Source organism: Apteryx mantelli, chromosome 29 (assembly GCF_036417845.1).
Source record: "Apteryx mantelli isolate bAptMan1 chromosome 29, bAptMan1.hap1, whole genome shotgun sequence".
NCBI lineage: Eukaryota > Metazoa > Chordata > Aves > Apterygiformes > Apterygidae > Apteryx > Apteryx mantelli.
Genome location: NC_090006.1, coordinates 4,782,295 through 4,799,060, shown reverse-complemented (window position 1 = coordinate 4,799,060; position 16,766 = coordinate 4,782,295). Strand labels below are relative to the sequence as shown.

Here is a 16,766-nt window from a genome sequence, read left to right as displayed (position 1 = left end):
TGATTTGCGCTTTGCCCATCTTGAGCATCTCCAGGTGCCGGAGCTGGCGCAGGGACGCGGGCAGGGGGCCAGCGGTGCCCATCGCCAGGCACTCCAGCCTGGAGGGCAGCGCTGACCCCGCAGGAGGGTTTACTTTGGCCCCGAGGCCCCGCTTGCCGGGAGCAGAGAGGCCTCTGTGCCCGGGGACAAGTGTCCTCAGACCCTCTTGACCGGCAGGTTCCCAGGGGAAACCAGCTCCGGGAAAGGCGGTCGGCAAACAGAAGTGAAGTGAATTGCACACCTTGCCCGCGGCCACGAGGCCGTTCACACGGGCCGCCCTCCTCTCCACCCCCAGCGCCCCTGTATAAAGCCCCTGTCCTGGACGCTGCCGAGGCAGCCTGGCCCGGGAGGAGGAGGAGGAGGAGGAGGCGGCAGGCATGGAGAGCAGCATGAAGCAGGTTGTGGTTGAAGAGCCGCTGGTGAGTCCCTGCAACCCGCAGTGGGGTGGCACAGGACACATTCGGGGCGGCCCTGTCCCCGGAAAGCCTGGCAGAGCCGCTCAGCACCAAGGGGTTTTCCCGGCTTTCTCCCTCTGGGCACGAGTCACTAGAGGGGTCCCTGGAGGGGTCGGGCTGCTGTGGGGCTGAGCCCCACGGTGGCTGGGTCCTCTACCCAGGGAGCACCTCCTGGCCCCTTCCCATGGGCTCCCAGCACCCGGTGGCAATCCCGGGGCCCCCAGCGAGGTGCCGGTGCGTGCGTGACGGAGCAGGACCTTGTGGGGTGCGAGCATCCGACTCGCTGCATCTCCAGACCTTGGGGGAAAAGGGGCAGGAGCTGCCGCCAAAGCAAGCCCCGTCCTAGCCTCCGCCTCGTCTCCGGGCTCCCCGTCTCCTCACCCGCCGCCCACCCCGGCTCTCTGCCTCTGCTGTGTCCCCAGGACGTGGAAGCGCACTGCTGCAGTCCCAGCTGCTGCCTGGCGTGCTGCAAGTCCTGCTGCTGCTGCATGCCCAGCTGTGCCGCCTGCTGCCCCAAGTGCGCGGGGCGCTGCTGCGGCTGCCGCGGCTGCACCGGCTGCACCGGCTGCACCGGCTGCCACGGCTGCGCCGGCTGCCTCAAGAGCTGCCTCTGCTTCGTGCCTCGCCTGCTCTGCTACCTGCCCCGCAAGCTCCTCGGCTGCCACCACCTCAAGTGCCTCCTCATCGTGGTGGTGGTGGTGGTCCTGCTGGTCGTCATCATCGCGGGCGCCCTGCTGATGTGGCTGCACGTGGCAAGGCAGCACGCCGACGCCGTAAGTACGGCCCCGCGGCCCCGGGGGGGGGGGGGACACGCCGCGGCACGGCGGTGAACTCCCTGCACGTCCCCCAGGTCCTGCAGATGACCGTGGAGGGGCTGGAGGGAGGAGAGGCCTGGCCATGGATTCCCGCCGGCTGGGAAGAGGAGGCAGCGACTTTCTACGTCGACGGAGGAGCCGGAAGCCCAGCCACGGTCATCTACGACTACAAGAACGTGAGCAGGGAGGGACCTCGCCGGCGGGGCCGGGCCGGGCTGCAGCCCCCGGGCTGCGTCCAGGCGGGGAGGATGCAGAAGGGGCGGTGAGGACCCGCGCGCGGGTGGGATGTGGCGAGGGCCCGAGCCAACGCGGGTCTGTCTGCAAACAGCTGCTGATCAGCTACAGGTCCTGGCTGCACCAAGCCTGCTACGTCACCCGCATGGACGAGGACAACATCCAGGGGCTGGACGCTGTCACCGCGGCCTTCCGGCATCGGCAGGTGAGCGTCGGGCAGCGCCGTTCGGCACGTGCCAGGCTGGGCACCGGGGATGGCAAGGCAGAAACGGGCTTCGGAGACCCACAGCTCGGCCCTGGGGGCCTTTCCTTGTGCGAAACCCCTGCCTGTGCTGAGGCCGTGGAGCAGCGGGGTGCACCTGCCCGGGCTTCTGCATTTTCGGGGGTGGCACGGCACGTTTCTCTCCCCGCCAGGCTGAGGAGAGGCTCCCCGCGCCCCTGGCCGATCGCTCCCTCCTGAGCACCACAGCAAACATCCTCTGCAGCGTCGTCCCCATCTACTGGGCCTAGCCCGGCTGGGTGAGTGTCCCCCGTCCTGCGCCACGGCCACCCACGCCGGCCGGGCACGCTGGCGGTGCAAACGGCTCCCACTGCCCGGAGCAGTGGGCTTGCAACGAAGTGGGGACCCGCAGCCGCCCAGCGGGAGCAGGGGACGCCGAGCGAGCTGGCAGGAGCCAGCGGCACGGCTGTGCACGGCAGGGCATCCCTCCCCCCCCCTCCCCGGGGACCGGGGCACTCTTGCAACCCCGCGTTTGCATTGCAGCATCCCCGAAAGGACCTGGCCCCGTCGCGCCCCCTCCATCCCTCCTCCACGCCGCCCCGGCAGGATGGGAACGTCGCCTCGGAGCCGCGCCGGCAGCAGCGCCGACGTCTCCCTGCAGTGATGCTGCAGCTGAGCGGGGGCCTGCGAGCTCGGCGGGGGTGCTGGAAGGGGCGCGGGGGCCTCGGCGACCCTGCAAGGCCCCGCTGCGAATCCCTGCTGTAAACGCGCTTCTTGGGCGACGGTCGAGGCGGTGGGCGTTTGCTTGGGCGACCGCTTTGCGCTGCTGACACCGAGCTGCAGGCTGTGCCGGGGGACAGCTGGTTTGTCACTTAGTCTTCTCAGCTTTGCCAAACCCGAGTGCAAAAATAAGCTTAAAAAAAAAAAAACAACGACATTTAAAGAAACAAGATTCTCCGTTCTAGTTCTTTACTCCCTGCTTGCCCAGCTCCTTGCAATTTAGGGTTTCTTTTGCCTTAAAAGTGTATCTAAGGGCTTTTAGCATCATTTAAGTGGGAGCTGAAATTCTGCCGCAGCTGCAGGGCTCTGGGAGCAGGGGCTGGGGGTCTCGCCCAGGTGTCACGGGCTCCTGGCACCCCCTTGAGCATCGCTCGGCCCCGGCCCCAGCCCCTGGGACACGGGAGAGGGACCCACCCGAGCCGCCTCCTCCTCTCGGCAGCCCCGGCACTGCCGGAGCCAAAGCCGTCCTGAAAAATGTATCTGTCCTCTCCCGCCCCTGCAGAACCGAATAAAGGATTGGTGGAAGAATTAGGTCTCGGAGCTATTCCTGGTGGCAGCCCGTGCCGAAGGCGGTCACGGCCACCGCGCGCTTCCCAAACCAGTGGAGGAGCAGGGCTGCACCTTGGGCACGGGGCTGCAGAGGGGGGGGGCCCAGGCGTCCTGCTGCCCCCCCGCTGCCCCTCGCGGAGATCCAGCCCTCCGCCTGCCCCAGTCCGTCCCCGCAGCTCTATGCCAGGGAGGGGGCACAGGGGGCGGGGAGGGATGCTCCCATTCCTGCGGCTCGGGGGCTGTTTCCACCCCGGTGATGGAGGAGCCAGGGCAGAGGGTGGGAGAAGGGAGCATCGCGGCCGGAGCCGCCGGGACCCGGAGCCTGCCAGCGGTGCAGCTGCCTCCCACTGCGGCTGCGGTCCCACGCCGCCTGCCCGAGCATCCCGCCTCCGCCGCGCCGGCTCCGGCGCCGGCTCCCTGCGCAGGGCCGTAGCCAGGGAAACGGCCTGCCGGCAGGGACAGGCGCAGCTGCGGCTGGCCGGCGACGGCGACGGCCTTTCCAGGGCCTCCTGCAGGTTTGGGGCGCCCCCCCCCCCCGAACCCTCGCCCTCCCCCAGCCCAGCTGCAGCGGCGAGGGCAAAACGTGGCTTGCTTTTTATTTCGAACGCACCCGCACTGACCAGACCGCAGGCCCTCGGCACCGGGGTCTACCCGGAGAGGGCGGGTGGCAGGGGAGGCGGGGGCGTGCAGAGTTTTGCAAGGGCTCAGCACCCCGCCACCGCCTCCAAACCTCCCCTTCATAGCTGAGCAGCTGACTGCGACGAGCTGTCAGAAATCTGGCACGTCCGACCACACGGCCCTTGTGCAATAACGCAAGTGTCCTTATTCTTCCCATCTGCGCAGGCTGGGGGAGGCGGGGAGCCGAGGGAGCGGGTTTGCAGAGGGCGAGCGCTCCGCGTCCTCGTGCCGCGTCTCCGGGTGTGCCGGCAGTGCGGGGGCCAGCCGTCACCAGCACCGGGGATTTTCTAGGATAACTGGACTCGGGACCTGGCGCCCGGGGATGGCGGGGCGCCGAGGGGCTGGGCGCCGGGTCTCAGCCCTCACAGCCGGGCCCCGGGGCGCAGCCGGAGGCGTTGGTGGCCGCGGGGCCAGGCAAGCCGGGGCTCCCCCCGCCACGGGGCAGGCAGGCGGCCTCGCACTGCTCCCGGCTCTCGAAGCGGTTGCGGCTCCCGCCGCAGCCCCCGTACCAGAAGAGCGAGCAGCGGGCGGGATGGTGGCCCTCGAAGAACCACTTGGGCGAGTAGGAGTGGCAGGGCCCCGCGTCCCTCTCCTCCAGGCAGGCTGCTGCAAGACAGGCGGCAAGGCACGCTCCCGGCCGGCTGGCCGGCGCCCGCGCGCGCACGCTGACCCCCCGCGGGGGAAATGCCCCCGGCGCCCTGGCATCGGAGGTCCGTCACCCTGCACCTCCTACCTGGCCGCTCTCTGCTCGAGCATCACCCCCTCTCTCCCCCTCCGGAAAGACCCCCAAAGCCCTGCCGCCTGCTCCTTACCCTGCGTCAGGTTCCCCTCTCCCGCGCCGGCTCCGTCGGGACCTGCCGCAGCGCCGCAGCGTCGGCCGAGCAGCCGCAGCGCCGCCAGCCGCTGCACGGGGCCCGGCTGCAGGACGCACCGGTGCACCCCGCGCCCGGCGGCGGGGGGGGACGGGGGGACGCCCGGCCTCTCCTACCTGGGCCGACGCACGCGCGGATGCAGTCCCGCTCGCTGCCGAAGCGGTTGGCGTTGCCGCCGCAGCCGCCGTACCAGAAGCGCTCGCAGGACCCCGTCTCCGGCCGGTGGTACCACATCAGGGAGAAGTTGGCGCAGGCGGTGCCGGGGTCCCTGCGCAGGGCGCACAGCTCGGCGCTGCCGGCGGCCCGGCGGCCCTTGCTGGGGCCGGGGGCCGCCGCGTCCCCCCGGCCTGCGGGCGCCTCCGGGGCTCTGCGAGAGGAGCAGGAATCAGAGCGAATGCAGCCGTGGCAGAGGCACAGGGGACACGGCGGGACCTGTCCCCGGGAACGGGGGACAGGCAGCCGCTCACTCACGGCGCAGCGCTTCCCGGGGGCAGCTCAGTGATCCTGGGGCCGGAGACGGGCAGCTCCGGCGGGCACTGAGCATCGTCCAGGGTGCTGGTCTCGGCTGCGAAGCAGAAGCGATAGGAGGGGTGTGACGGGGGTCCCGGCCAAGAGGTTTTGGGGATGCTGGCGGGGACGCGGGGGTGCTCAAGGCTGCGGGGGCTCCCCGCCGCCGCTCACCCTGCAGCCTCCGGAGGAAGCCCAGCACCGTCCTCTCCGCGTACGCCAGCTCCGGCGCGTGGACAGAGCCCAGGCGCAGCGAGTGGTACCGCCACGCCGGCCGCGCCAGCGCCTCGGGCACGGCCGCCTCCTGCCGCTCCGTCCCGGCGCGGCCCAGGGCCAGCAGCAGGACGCCGAAGTGCCCGCACTCGGCGAAGCGGGCCAGCGCCCGCCGCGCCTCCGCGTCCCACAGCTCCGCCGCCCCCGTGCCCACGACCAGCAGGGCCCGGCGGCGGCCGCGGGAGCCCTGCGGGAAGCCCTGCCGGAGGGTCCAGGCCACCGCTCGGCTGGCGGACGCTGCGGACGCCCGGGGCACCAGCACGCGCCGGAGCTGCTCCCGCAGCCGCTGCGGGGAGCCGGGCTGTGCCAAGGGCAGCTCCGCCAAGCCCTGGCCGGGCATGGAGGGGCCTGTGAGCACCAGGGTGAAGCGGGCGCCATGCTGCGCCGGCTCCGGCTCCATCCGCAGCTGCCCCAGCAGGCTGCCGAAGAGACCGCCGAGGCGCTCCAGCGTCTCTGCCGACAGCCCCGGGGCTGCGTTGTCCACCACGAGGGCCAGGTCCGTGTCCGAGCCCGGCGGCGGCGAGGCGGCAGCGCAGCTCTCGGGGTGGCAGACGTCTGCGGAGGGCGAGGAGCGCCGCGTGAGCCGGGTCCGGCGGTGCCACGCATCCCCCGGGGCCGCCCCGCGGGCCGCGTACCGAAGCAGAGGGCGCAGGGCAGCACGGCTTCCCGCAGCGCCGCCGCATCGCCGGCCGGCTCCGAAGCCTGCAGCTGCACCACCTGGAAGCGGCCGTTCACCTGCGGGAGAAGCAGTGGGTGATGGCAGGGCTGGCGGCAGGGCTGGCACGCAGCGCCCGGCAGCACGGCTCACCTGGAAAGCCCGCTCCACCTCGGGCAGCGGGCTGAAGGTGACCACCACCGGCAGGATGCCCTGGGCTTCGCACTCCAGCGCCGCCGCCCCGATGCCCTCCAGCGCCTGGCTCTGCCCGCTGGTGACGAACAGGGCCACCTTGGTGCCCAGGGCGGCCCGCCGGACCCGCTTGAGCGCGTGGCGCCCCACGAAGCGCACGGCGGCAGCCAGGCGGCCCCGCTGCGACGAGCGCATGTGCGACAGCCCCCGGAGGCGCCGCAGCAGCGCGGCCCGGCTCGGCGCGGCACCCGGCCGCAGCAGGTAGCTGGGCGCCGCCGCGTAGGAGAGCAGGGCCACGCGCGCCCCCGCCGGGCAGCTCGCCGGCGAGACGTGCAGGTCGCGCAGCAGGAAGGCCAGGACGTCCTTCATGCGGGAGAAGAGGGCCGGCGACACGGTGGCCGACATCTCCAGCACCAGCACCAGCTCCATGGGGAAGAGGGGGCAGGAGGGGGCGGCGGAGGCTGCAAGGGGACGGGGAGCATCTCCGGAGGCGCCCCGAGATGCAAGCCGTGCCTTTCAGCCCGCTTATCCGCACCCGCCTCCCTCCGTGCATCCTCTGGACACGCATCCAGCCGCCTCTGCCCTTGGCTCTGCACCCGGCTGTCCCTGTGTCCCCACGGCTGCCGGCCTGGCCGCGGTCCGTCCCGCCTCCCCACCGAGCCGGTCCCCGTCCCCTGCCCGCCGTCCCCCCGCCGCTGGCCTGGACGCTCACCGCAGCTCTGGCGGATGAAGGCCTTGAGCTCGCAGGGCTGGAGGGGAAGCACGAAGCGGGGTCAGTTCCAGCTCTCCCGCCCGTCTCCTGTATCCCAGCTGTTCCCAGCAAGGCCCCGGCCCCCCGAGAGCCCCCCTGGCTGCGACCTGCCTTGCAGCGAGGCTGGGTCCCCGTCCCCAGCCAGCCCCCCCCCAGCACCCCTTACCGTGGAGGTGGGGACGCCCGGCGAGCCCTGCGGGCCCTGGGTGCAGCGGGGAGAGGAGAGACAAGGAAAGGCAACGTTAGTACTGCGGTCGGATAGGAGGAACGAATCCCCGAGCACTGAGCTTTCCCAGTTCTCTGCAGGAAATGGGGATTTTTGCAGGCAGGAAATAGGGAATTCACAGGGAATCACCATCTCTCCTGGAGGTCCCGTGCTGCCGCGGATGCCCGTTTCTCCTCTGCTGCCGGGGATGCCCTGATGGAAAAGATGAGCACCCAGATCCCAGGGAGAGATGAGGCAGGTGACGCCGGGGACGAGGCGGGCGCTGCCGGGACGGGGCGGCCGTGCCGTACTCACCCTGCGCCCGGGCAGTCCTCGGGCACCCTTGTCCCCCTCTTCGCCTCTCTCGCCCCGTTCACCCTGGGAGGGAAAACTCAGTGGGAGCCGACCCCGTCCTTACCAGCAGCCCCAGCATCTCCCAGAGTGCGGCAATCCCGGATGCCCCTGTCCCCTCTCCGCTGCCCACATGGACCCCTCTCCCCCAAAACTCACCCGAGCCCCGAGGTGTCCCGGCACTCCCGGCGAGCCCTGGGGGAAGCAGCGCAGGTGAGCACGGCGCGACCCCAGCCCCACGCGCCCGCGGCGAGCTCTGCCCCCGCTCCGGAGGGTCCTCCCGCCCGCCGGCCTCCGTCGCCTCCCCCGTGCCGAAACGCAGCCGGCTCGGGGCGAGCGGCAGAGCGCGGCGGGGCTGGGGATGCCGCCGCGCTGCTCGTACGCCCCGGGGACTCGCGGCCGAGAGCCGCGGGGAAGCAGAGCCGGCGAGGCTGGGCAAGCGGCAGCACAGCGGGGAGAGGGGCAGAGAGCCAGCGACGGCGACTGCCAGGCTCCGGTAACGCTCCAGCGCGAGCGGCTGCCATCACCTTTGCACCCTTCCTCCCGGCAGCTCCTCTCCTGTCACAGCCGTTCTCGCCCTAAGGGGTAGAAAATCCCAAAGCAGACCACAGGACCTACACACCCCCCCTCCTTTTCCGAGCATCCCCCTCCCCGGGCGCAGGGCAGCCTCCGCGGAGGATGCTGCACCCCTGAAAGGGGCTGGAGGTTTCTTGCACCGACCGCCTGGAGCACCCCGAGCCCCGCTGGGTGCTCCCTGCCCGGCCTTACCAGGGCTCCTTTGGGCCCCCGCAGTCCTGCGCTCCCCTTCCTGCCCCCCGCTCCTGCCTGGCCCTGGAGGAGAGAGAGGGGCTGCTGGCTGGGGTGCACTGGAGGGGGCCGGGCAGCACCACCCGCGCTGCCACCCACCTTCTCCCCCTTGGGGCCGGGTGGCCCGGCTTCTCCTGGGGAGCCGGCAGCTCCGGGAAGACCCTGGGCGAAAGGCAAAGGCGGATCAAGGATGATCCCCAGGAAGTACCTGGGGTACCACCCCAGGGAGGCGAGCGGGGGAACCTGGCACAGAGGATGGGGACGGCACCTGCAATCCTCTGCTCCCCGGGTGGCCGATGACACCCTTGGACCCTCGCAGCCCCGGCAGCCCCTGCAAAGGGAGAGCAGAGGGGGCAGCGGCGCCACCCGGCCGGGGACGCGGGGGCTGCCAGGCTGCCCTGGCCTCACCTGCGCCCCTCCGTAGCCCTCCTCGCCCTGGGGGCCCGGGCTGCCGCGGTTCCCCTTCCTGCCCTGCGGGAAAACAGCACGGCTCAGGTTCCCAGCTCACTCTCGCCGGGGAAGAGAGTCAGCGGGGCGGGAACCGGACGCCTGGGTCCTCTGCCCCGTCCCGGAGAGGTGAGGTGGGAGCTGAGCTGCTGCGTTCAAGCTGGGGCCAAAACGCAGCTTGCTGGGCTGGAGGCAGGAGGCAGGACGGAGACGGGGCCGGGGGGGTGGACGCAGCCTTACCTGCGCGCCCTTCTGCCCTTTCTGGCACGAGCTCTGCGGGGGGAAACGCCGGCAGTTGCCACGGCCCGGCACAGACCCAGCGCCGTGGGGGGGGGAAGCGCCCACGCCGGTGCACGGGGATGCGTGGCGCGGCGGCACCGAGCCGGTTTGCAGCGCCCGTCCACGGCCCGGGAAAGCGGGCAGGCAGGGGAGCCGGCTGCCCTTCTCGCGGTACCTACCGCGTGTGCCGCGGGGCCCGGCAGCCCCGGAGGCCCGGGGGGCCCGTCCTCGCCGGGGTCTCCCTGGAAAGTGTTGAGGGCTCAGAGAGAAGCAGAGCTTCTGGCCGCCCTTCCCGCATTTCTTGTCCCCAAAACAGTCCTGCTGGCTGCCGGCGCTCCCCATGCCGCTGCCACCACCCGGCATCCCCCCGCGGGGTCTCAGCCCCCTGGACACCCTTACCTGGGGGCCCCCGTCTCCTCTCCACCCCGGGATGCCGGGCTGGGGGCTGCTCCTCCCGGGTGACCCCTGCGGAGCGGAGAGGGGGGGGATCAGCGAGCCCACGTCGCGCCCGCAGTGCCCCACTCGCACCTGCCTGCCCCTACTCACCGCCTCGCCGGGAGGCCCGGGGAGCCCCTGCTCCCCCCGCACGCCCCGGGAGCCTTTCTGCCCCTAGGGAAAGGCAGGAGGAAGGGATTTAGCAGCCGGCAAAGGGGGCGGCGCTCGCCCCAGGCTCAGCCCTTGCAGCCTCTCACCTGCCTCCCCCTGGCTCCCTTCTCTCCGGGGCGGCCGAGGGCTCCGGCTTCGCCCTGGGAATGAGAGAGGTGTCCGTGCCCGGCCTGGATCCGGCGGCTGAGCCCGCACGGCCGGCAGGTCCCGGCTCACTGGGGTGGCCACGGGGCAGATCGGGGGCGAGGAGCGGAGAGGGCAGCAGCTCACCTGCTCCCCATCCACGCCATCGTAGCCGGCTTCTCCGGGCGATCCCTGCAAGGTGAGCGGCACCGTCGGAAAGCACAGCACAGCATCAGAGAGCCACGTCCTGGCTTTGCCCTGTTTGCCCCGGCACCGCGGTCCGTCATGCTCCGCCATCCTTCCCCTGCCCCGACCCGTCTCTTCCCTGCCCATCCTCCTCCTCACGGCATCCCCGGCGCTGCCAGGTTTCCGTGGCCGTGGCTGCCGTCGGCACCAGCCGGAGCAGCCGCGGGACAAACCGCAGCGCAGGGACGTACCTGGTCCCCGGGGTGACCCATCAGGCCCTGCAACGAGACGGAGGGTTGGAGCGGGGCGGCCGCGGGCAGCTGCGCCTGGCGCGCGCCAGGCTGCGCTGGCCTCTCACCTTCGGTCCGCACTGGCCCGGGCATCCCTGCATCCCGCGGCTGCCGGGGAGGCCTCGCGGGCCCTGCTCCCCCTGCGCGGGGAGGAAAGGGGAGGCCCTCAGAGACCCCGTTCTCCAGCGGCTCTGCTCCCCGGAGCTGGCCTTGCCGGGCTCCGATGTCCCTCGCCGCGCACCCGCCGGCCGGGCAGCGTGGCTCCCCCGGGATCACCCTCTCCCCCCACCCCCGGGGTCCCACCACCAACTCACGCCGTGCCCGTGGTCGCCCTCGTCTCCAGCATGTCCCTTGCTGCCTCGCACCCCCTAGGACAGAGAGACCGGCCCTGGGAGAGGCAGCCGTGACCCCCGGTCCAGGGACGGACCCCCGGGCTGGGAGCCAAGGCAGCTGGGCTCTGTTCCCAGCCGGGGGAGGAAAGGGAGAGGATCGCGGGCAGAGCAAGGAGCTCTCGCCTTGGGACAGGATGGCCTTTCCCTCGCCCCAGCTTGGGGCAAGGGATCGAGCTAATCCGAGCTCCCAGGGCTCCGCTTCGCCCTGGGAAGGGGCCGCGGGGCTCCACGCATGCAGCGCGAGGTGCAATGCTCCCGGGCGAGCTCACTGAAGCCCTCCACCCCCTCGGCCTTGGATTCCCAGGGCCAAAGCCCCGCTTTGCTCAGAGCTTGGACTCTCGTGGACAGAAGCAGCTGCTGTGATGCTGGGGTCTGGGCAGGGCAGACCCGACTCGGCCTCAAGGCTGGGACCCGGCTCGGCGATGCACAGCCCACGCACTGGCCCAGAGGGATGGTCCCGCACCGGGCCAGCCTGGGGACCGCTATCCTCCTGCAGACACGTCCCCGGGGCCTGGGGAAACCTATCCCACCCGGCTGGGAGAGGGAAAGGTCTCAACTTTGCTCAGACACAAGGAAAACAAACAGAGCAAGCGAATCCCCCTGGTGCCCATTTGGAGCAGTGCGGAGCCAGATGTGCGCACAGCTGGACGCGCCCCAGCCTCCCGCACCGCTGACTTAGCGCGTCAGGCATGTGGCTCGGTCGCAGCCCCACGTGCCGCTGCTGGCCCCGGCGTGGCCCGGAGCATCGCTCCCGCGTCGCCCCGCCGCCCCGGCCGCGTTACCTTGGCGCCCCGGCGGCCCCCGGGGCCCCGCGGGCCGGGCAGCCCCACGCAGGTGCAGGGACAAGTGTGGCAGCACGTCCGCTCCGCGAGGGCCAGCTGCGGGGAGAGGGCGATGCAGGGGTGCTGAGCCCGCACGGGTGCCCCGCCACCCAGCTCCGGCGCCAGCCTTACCAGCTCCTGCGCCACGTGCCCGCCGACCTCGGGCATGTCCACGGCGAGCTGCGGGCCCTGCCCCAGCTGGCGCCCGAACTCCACCAGCTGCAGGTCCTGCGGCCCGCTGGCGTTGTTCACCACCACGGTCAGCAGCATGTCAGCCTGGCCTGGGGGGGGGCACGGGGAGCCGTGGGGCGGCAGCTCCCTGCCTCAGTTTCCCCGCTCGCCGGGAGCAGGGCTGGCACACCATGCAGCACAGCTGGTCGTGCTCACGGTCACCCCGCTGCACGCAAGCCCGCTCCGGTGACGGTCCGGGGGTGCAAAGACGGCGCTCGCCCAGCCGGGAGCCCCGCGCCGCTCTGTCGCCTCCTCCCCACCACCAAACCTTGCAGCGCGGCGGACGTCGCCGTCTCCTTCAGCTTCCCTGCGTCATCATCCAGCCCGTCCGTGAAGACCAGCAGCACCTGGGCGAGGAGGGGTCCGGCGCTGTGCAGCTGCGCGGGAGCCGGGGCGCCCCACGGAGCAGCGCGCGGGCCGTACCTTGGCGTCGGCCGCCCGGCGCGCCAGCGTGCCCAGGAAGCTCTGCAGGGCGGGCTGGGTGAGGTAGGTGCGCTGGAAGGCGTGCGCCCGCGCCAGCCCCCGCAGCGTGTCCGCCCAGGGCTCGTGGAGCCAGTCCTGGAAGAGGGGCTCGCCGTCCTGCCGCGCGCTCTGCAGGCTGAGGCTCGGGCTCAGCGGGCTGCAGGTGAGGCGCTCCAGCGAGGCCACGTCCCGGAGGATGCGCTCCAGGTAGGCGTGCAGGTTGGACTGCTGGTAATCCGTGACGTCCAGGGCCGCCAGCACGTGGAGGGCGCACGGGCCTGCCGGGCAGAGCGTGGGGACCCAGCCGGCCCCTGCCTCCCCCCGCCTCCGCCCGGCCCCCCGAGGAGGGATCCCCGCAGGGATCCCCGCGAGGATCCCGGCTGCCCACGGTGCAGCGGGGCTTTGGGATGCACTGTGATCCCTGCAGCCATGCGGTCGCTGCTCCACCTCGGGGAGCCGGAACCGGCGTGGCCCCACAGCTCCTTGGCCAGCGAGTCCCCGGACCCTCTCCTGTGCCCCTTAGTGGTGCAGATCCACTCCCCCAACCCCGCAGGGACTGGTATATCCCACGGCAGGACGCCCCTGCGGCATCGCTGCCCCCTGGGATGGCTGCGCACAGGGACATCCTCACTCACCCGCCTCCTGGCTCCGGGCCCCTCCGGCTCCGAGGACAAGCAGAGCCACGGGGATCCAGGCTCTGCACAGCCCCATGTCCCCGGTGCGGAGCGGGGACAGCGCAGGCCGCCGGGCAGGGAAGCAGCTCCTCTGCGCCCTGAACGGCGGGGTGCAAGGTGTGAGCGCAGGGCTGCGGCCAGGCGCTGAGCAGCGATGGCAATAGCGGAGCGCCCGGGCTGGGGAGGTGGCGGGCGCAGGCCTGGAGCTAGCTCCGGCTCTGCATCCGTCACCGCTGACAATAACACATGGAGCAGAGCCCAGCCGAGGGGCCGGTGCGGCCGTCCAAGCCCAGCCAGGGCTGGCCTCATCCTGCCTGGCCGTGGGGCTGTTTTGCAGATGCCGCTGGGTGCGTTTTGCTCCCCTCGCTCCTGCGCCTTATGCAATGATCTGCAATCTGGCTGTGGAGGGACTCGGGGACAGCACGAGTGAGGACGCATGGATGCCAAATCCATAAGGGAGCAAAACCTCTCCTGGCTGGTCTTTGGGGTGCGTTTTGCACTCATCGCCGGAGCTGTGAAGACGCCAACGCAGCCCACTGCCCACCCAGCTCTGCCTTCAGGGCTGCATCTTTAGTAGCTGCAGATATTTTTCAAGGGCTCCCAAAATGCTTCTCAGTGCTTGCACGGCAGCGATCTTCTCCGCCGTTCGGGAGGTGGGGGAGCAGAGGCACGGAGCGACCGGAGCATGCCGAGGACGGGACCCAGGAGTCCTGCCGCCCCGCAGCCGCCGGACCAGGCTACCTGCCTACCTTGCCAGCAGGCTGGACACAGCCTGTCCCATGCGCTGGCTGCACGGCAGGAGCAAGGGAGGAGAGAAGGTGGTCGAAGCCCCGACACCTTCAGGAATTAGCAAAGCAATGAACCAAAAACCGCGGTAAGAACCTAGGATGGAGCCGAGCCCGCGGCGTTGTGACCAGCCACCTGCAACCTCCCCAGGGCGACTTGCTCTGGAACAAGGAAACCCACGCTCTTACCTCTCCCGTCCCGGCACCGGTGAGGGGGTCCTGGGAGCCGTATCCAAGATGCACAGAGGCAAATTAATTCTGGCCAGTGCAGCTGACCGCAGGCTGCAGGAGTTGGCCGCCTGCTTGGGAGGATGTGCGCTTGGAGGTTTATTTATTCCGCGGCTCAAGAAAACATCATATGTCAGATGCGTCAGGGGGAGCTGCGCCGCAGCCAGGGCCGAGGCTCCCGGCCTCCCCGGGCCGAGCCCACGCAGGAGCGGGCTGACGTCTCGCGGGCTCGAGCCGCGTCGCCCCTGATCCCGCTGCCAGCCCCGGCCCCTGCCAGGCCGCGAGAGGCGGCTTCCCGTCCCCGGGAAAGGCACAAGAAGCTCCTTGCGGGGCGATCTGCGGTACGAGGCCATCGATGGCCAAGGAAGACCTCCATGGTGCTTGGGAAGATGTGCCTGCCAGGGAGCCAGTTCCCAGGAAACAAAATCCAGCGTGAGAAACACAAGCTTATGTGGAGGGAGGTGGGGGGAAATATCCACCGAGGGCCCCAGGTCGCCAGGAAAGCGGCACCAGAAAGGGGCAGTAACACAGTAGGAAACGGCAGCCAGATCCTGACATAATGGATTTACATCATCCGGGGATTCAGCCGTCAGCCATCCTTCCCAGCACAGGCAAAGCACAGTGATGGAAACGGAAAGCGTTTTACAGCCCGGCTTGTTTTTCATGAGGAATCTGTTTGTTTACTCAGGAGATAGATAGACGTTGGAGAGGAATCAGGCAGTTGCTCCGCGAGTTCCCATCCCCTGACTGTGCGCGGCAATGTGTGGGCTGAGGATGGCGTGGGGAAATAGAGCAAGACCAGTTTTCAGAGATTTATTTATTTGCTTTAAGGGGAAAAGCTTATTGGATGTCATGGTTTTGCAGTGTACGTTTTGCAATATCAGGCTAACTAGCAAAACATATCCAAGATTATCTACTGTTGGGAAAGCAAAATAATGGCTTGAGATAAGAAACGAAGCAGAGAGACTTTCCCCATGAACAGCCATGACTGGGACTGGGATGAGTCAGGCCCTGAATGCAAAAGGGAAAGATTTGGCGGGTTTTAGGGACAAAGAAAGGAGCTGAAGTGCATCCAAGCGGCGTTGCTGCCAGGGAGGTCAGCAGGGGCCGGGACAGCCTGTGGACACCGGCCCTTGCTGCTTCACCTGGGCTCCTTTCCCTGCCCGGTCACCTTGGGAAGCTGTGCACGTTCGTGTGTCGGCAGCTGGATTCGAGTGGCAAAGCCGTTAATTTCCCTTGCATCTGTTTAGCCAGCTTCAGCTCCGCCATATGGCACCAGGCGGGATGCTGGAGCCCTGGCGTCCTTCCTGCTCCTGCCACCAGCCCGCCCGGGGGCCTCCCTCGCCACCGGTCCCCAGGGCCACCTCCCTCCTTTCCCTGGCTCGTGGCACCAGGGCAGCTGAGGGGCTTTCCCCATCGCTCCCCGAACGCGCCCGTGGGGCCGGGCCCCCGCTCGGCCCTTTGCCCCCGCTCCGGCATGCCTCACGCTGCGGCTGCAGGCTGGAACCACGCAGGGACGGCAGGAGGACAAGGCGGCTTTGTGGGAAAGGCAGGAGAGGCTGCCAAGGCTGGGGGCTCCGGGGTCCTGGAGCGGCAGGGCCGGCAACACTGAACTTGGAGCTCTATCTAGTGGCGAGCGGGCGGCCGGACCTCGCGTCCCTCGCTGGGGCTGGGGGCACGTGCTCCACGGCCTGGGCAGGACGCAGCAGCCCCACGGCCCCCACGCTGCTCCCCGGAGCGGGCAGCCTGCAACCTCTGGGACACCGAGAGCCCCCGCCAGCAGCATCGGTGAGACCAGCCTTCCCCACCGCCGGGCGTACGTCCTCCTCCTCCTGCCCCCGGGCACGTCCTCGCCCCCGCTGCCCCTCATCCTCACCTGCCACACCGCCCAGCCTTGCTCGACCTTGCCACGCGGGGCTGATGCGCAGGTGCTCCCGGGAAGCGTGCCCTTGCTCCGAGGCACGGCGGCGAGACAGACCGTGAGGCTGCTCCCCAAAGCCCCCCAGCACCATCCGACCTCGCCACGCTCGGCCTCAGCAGATCCCTTGCCCGGCACGACTCCCACCCGTCCCCCAGGTGCCCGGGGAGCCGGGGCTCGGCCTCCCGTGGGTTACACCGGGCCGGGTGGCCTTGCGGACCTCGCCGTGGCTGGTCCAGGCTGAAGTGGCAGAACTTTGACGGCAGGTGTCACTCACAGACCTCGGCGCACACGCGTGCACACACATGCACACACACGCGCAGGCACACACGGGCCCGCGCGCAGCCACGCGGCCCAGCGGGCGCCCCGGCGCAGCTGCACCCCGGCCTCCCCGCCTCCCTCGCCGCCCCCCCAGGGTGCTCTCCCCGCTCTCGGCAGCCCTGAGACCGGCGCGTGGGCTGGGCACCTCCGCGTGCAGGGCTGCCTTGGGGAGACGGGGAGGGAAGGCAGCTGGAGCACGGTCCCCACACTCCCGCAGCGTTCCCGGGTGATGGGAGGCTCCTAGCTGCACGCAGGACCTCGGGGGTCTGTGCTGCCCCCCCAGGCAGGCTGAGCACCCCTGGGACGAGGCAGGCGTCTGTGGGCTGCAGGAGGCGGGGGATGCAGGGTGCAGGATGGAGGAGCAGGGAATATGGGGTGCAGGACCAGGGATGTGGGATGCAGGAGGCAGGACCAGGATGCAGGACCGGGGAGATGTAGGTGCAGGGCTGGGAGATATGGGGTATGGAGCCAGGGATGTGGGACTGGGCATGCAGGACCGGCACTGGGGGATGAGCAATGGGGGAAGTGGGGTGCAAAAGGGGTGAAAGGCTGGGCCTGGGGGCTGCAGGTTTGGCCAGGGGTTGTGGGATGTGGGACCAGGGGCTGCAGGCCAAGGGCTG

General features: G+C 70.3%; 1 protein-coding gene across 1 annotated transcript; it reads left to right on the top strand.

The window, feature by feature from the left end:
- The first annotated feature begins 967 nt into the window (after positions 1-967).
- Positions 968-3,071, top strand: LOC136990963 (surfactant protein C-like). The gene is made up of 5 exons (XM_067312381.1): positions 968-1,267; positions 1,345-1,485; positions 1,638-1,748; positions 1,958-2,062; positions 2,307-3,071. The coding sequence occupies exons 1-4, from the start codon at positions 983-985 to the stop codon at positions 2,051-2,053; spliced, it is 633 nt and encodes a 210-aa protein (XP_067168482.1). The 5' UTR covers positions 968-982; the 3' UTR covers positions 2,054-2,062; positions 2,307-3,071.
- The last annotated feature ends 13,695 nt before the right edge of the window (positions 3,072-16,766 follow it).